Below are 2,778 nucleotides of genomic sequence, written 5' to 3' on the forward strand. Positions count from 1 at the left end.
CAGCTATGGGGCAGGCTGTGGGTCCAGCTGTGGGTCTGGCTGTGGTTCCGGCTATGGGGCAGTCTATAGGGCCTCTATGGGGCAGGCTGTGGGTCTGGCTGTGGGGCAGCTATGGGGCAGGCTGTGGGTCCAGCTGTGGGTCTGGCTGTGGTTCCGGCTATGGGGCAGTCTATAGGGCCGCTATGAGGCAGCTATGGGGCAGGCAGCTATGGGATAGTCTGTGGGTCTGGCTATGGGACAGGCTATGGGGAGCCGTGGGTTCAGCTATAGGGCAGCCTATTGGGCAGCTATGGGGTAGGATCTATGGGGCAGGCTATGGGGCCGCTATGGGTCCAGCTGTGGGTCCAGCAGCGAGAGCCCATTTCCACCCCCAGAACCAATTCGCCGCTCTGCTTTCCAACGAGGAGGAGGAGCGGGAGGAAGAAGAGGCCGAAGGACCTGGAAGTCCCGCCCCTAAAACGGCCCCCGCCCCCGGAAGTCCCACCCAGAAAGCGGACCCCGCCCCCGGAAGTCCCGCCCCTGTGGATGAGGTGGCAGAAGAGGAAAAGGAAAATGGGGGGAAAAAGGGGCAAATCAGCAAAAAGGAGCGGAAGAAGCTGAAAAAACAGGTAGAGGGAGGGACTTCCGGGGGCGGGACTTCCGGGGAAGGACTGCCGGGGGCGGGGCTTGAAGGACCCATGAAGGAGGTGGGGCTTGGAGATGTGGGGCGGAGCCAGTAGGAACCAATCTCACCTGATTGGATGGGGCTGAATGGAGGGATTGTGATTGGTTGTGGCTACGCCCCTTTTAAGGCTAAGCCACGCCCCTTTAGCAGACCAATAGCAAGTAAGGGGTGGGGCTTTCTGGATGGCAATTGGTTGAGTGCTTTTGGGTGGGGGGGGCGTCGCCAAAGGTGTCTCCGCCCACAGGTCGGCTTCTAGCAGCCAATGGATGAGGTGTGCTGCCTTGAGTGGGCGGGGCTTAGCAGCAGAGGGCGGGGCTAAGTTTGGGTGGAGCAGTATCGGCCAATAGGAGAGGCTTAAAGCGCGGAGGGAGCGGGGACTCAACCAAGGGGCGGAGCTGAGCTGAGAGTGGGCGGGGCCACATCACGCTCTAGTTTCCTATTGGTCTGGAGGCGGGACTTAGTGACACATGGGGGGGGCGTGGCCATGTTTCGCCCTGCCTACAACAGCTCCCCGAGCAGCCAATGGGAGCGGTGCGATGGTAAGAGGGGGCGGGGCTTAGCGATGACCACGCCCCCCAGCCAGGAAATCAATAATGGAGCGGGGGGGTGCAGCTCTCGTATTGGGTCACCAGTAGCTGGGGGCGTGGTCAAAGCGGGCGGGGGCTTGCACTGGATGGGGCGTGGCTTGCCACCGGAAGTGGTGCCGCTCTACACCGGAAGTGGGCGTGGTTTGTGCAAAAACCATCCATCCTATTAAGGAGGAGGAGCGTTGAGTAGGGCTGTGCTCAAAAGGGTGTGGCCGGTAACCGGAAGGGGTGTGGCTTATGAGCGGAAGTGGGCGTGGTTTGTGATCGGAGGTGGGCGTGGTCGACATGTATACCACCCCTTCTATTGCACAACCATTCCCAAAGGGGTGGGGCTTTGATTATGGACGCCTTGGTGGGTGACCGGAAATGGGTGTGGTTTCTGACCGGAAGTGGGCGTGGCATGTATAAAAACCACAATTCCTATTAGACCACTGTTCCCGAAGGGGTGGGACTTTGAATAGGGATTGGTTGTGGTGACCGGAAGTGGGCGTGGCTTGTACCCGGAAGTGGGCGCGGTCCTAGCTAAAACCCCGCCCCCTTGCAGCTGGACTACCAGCGCCAGGTGGCCACCATGGCGGCGGCGGCGGAGGCCGACAGCGACTTCGCTGTTTCGCAGGCGGAGCTTTCGGCCCGCCAGGCCATGCTGGAGAACGCGGCCGACATCAAGGTCTGCGGCGCCCCATAGATCCCCCAGTGTGCCCCATAGAGCTCATGCTGCGCCCCATAGATCCCATATTGTGCCCCATAGAACCCACGCTGCGCCCCATAGATCCCATATTGTGCCCCATAGGTCCCATATTGTGCCCCACAGAGCCTACGCTGCGTCCTATAGATCCCATATTGTACCCCATAGAGCCCATGGTCTGCCTCATAGAACCCCATAGAGACCCCATAGAGACCCAAATCACCCCACGGGGCCCCATAGAGACCCCATAGAGACCCAAATTACCCCACAGGATCACATAAAGACCCCATAAAGACCTCATAGAGACCGCTTAGCACCCCATAGAGACCCAAATAACCCCACAGGGCCCCATCGAGACCCCATAGAGACCCAAATCGCCCCACAGAACCCCATAAAGACCCCATAGAGACCCCATAGCACCCCATAGAGACCCAAATTGCCCCATAGAGACCCAAATCACCCCATAGGGCCCCATAGAGACCCCATAGAGACCCCATAGCACCCCATAGAGACCCAAATTGCCCCATAGAGACCCAAATCACCCCATAGGGCCCCATAGAGACCCAAATTGCCCCATAGGGACGTAAATCACCCCGTAGGAGCCCATAGAGACCCCATAAAGACCCCATAGAAACCTCATAGAGGCTCCATAGAGACCCAAATCACCCTATAGGATCCCATAAGCACCCCATAAGGACTCCATAGCGCCCCATAGGGACCCACGGAGACCCAAATCACCCCACAGGATCCCATAAGGACCCCATAAGGACTCCATAGCGCCCCATAGGGACCCACGGAGACCCAAATCACCCCACAGGATCCCCAGAAAGACCCCATCGAGA

The 2,778-nt window shown here is 59.3% G+C and overlaps 1 protein-coding gene across 1 annotated transcript in view; it reads left to right on the forward strand.

Moving 5' to 3' along the window:
* LOC104916369 (ATP-binding cassette sub-family F member 1-like) overlaps nucleotides 1-1,951 on the forward strand; it is a 6,107-nt gene extending 4,156 nt beyond the window's left edge. Inside the window, exons 7-8 of the mRNA XM_031557636.1 lie at nucleotides 375-608; nucleotides 1,796-1,951. Coding sequence (XP_031413496.1) covers nucleotides 375-608; nucleotides 1,796-1,936 — 375 coding nt within the window. The 3' untranslated portion in view covers nucleotides 1,937-1,951. The remainder of the gene's footprint in view (nucleotides 1-374; nucleotides 609-1,795) is intronic.
* The last annotated feature ends 827 nt before the right edge of the window (nucleotides 1,952-2,778 follow it).

The sequence above is a fragment of the Meleagris gallopavo genome, unplaced genomic scaffold (assembly GCF_000146605.3).
Source record: "Meleagris gallopavo isolate NT-WF06-2002-E0010 breed Aviagen turkey brand Nicholas breeding stock unplaced genomic scaffold, Turkey_5.1 ChrUn_random_7180001888995, whole genome shotgun sequence".
Lineage (NCBI taxonomy): Eukaryota > Metazoa > Chordata > Aves > Galliformes > Phasianidae > Meleagris > Meleagris gallopavo.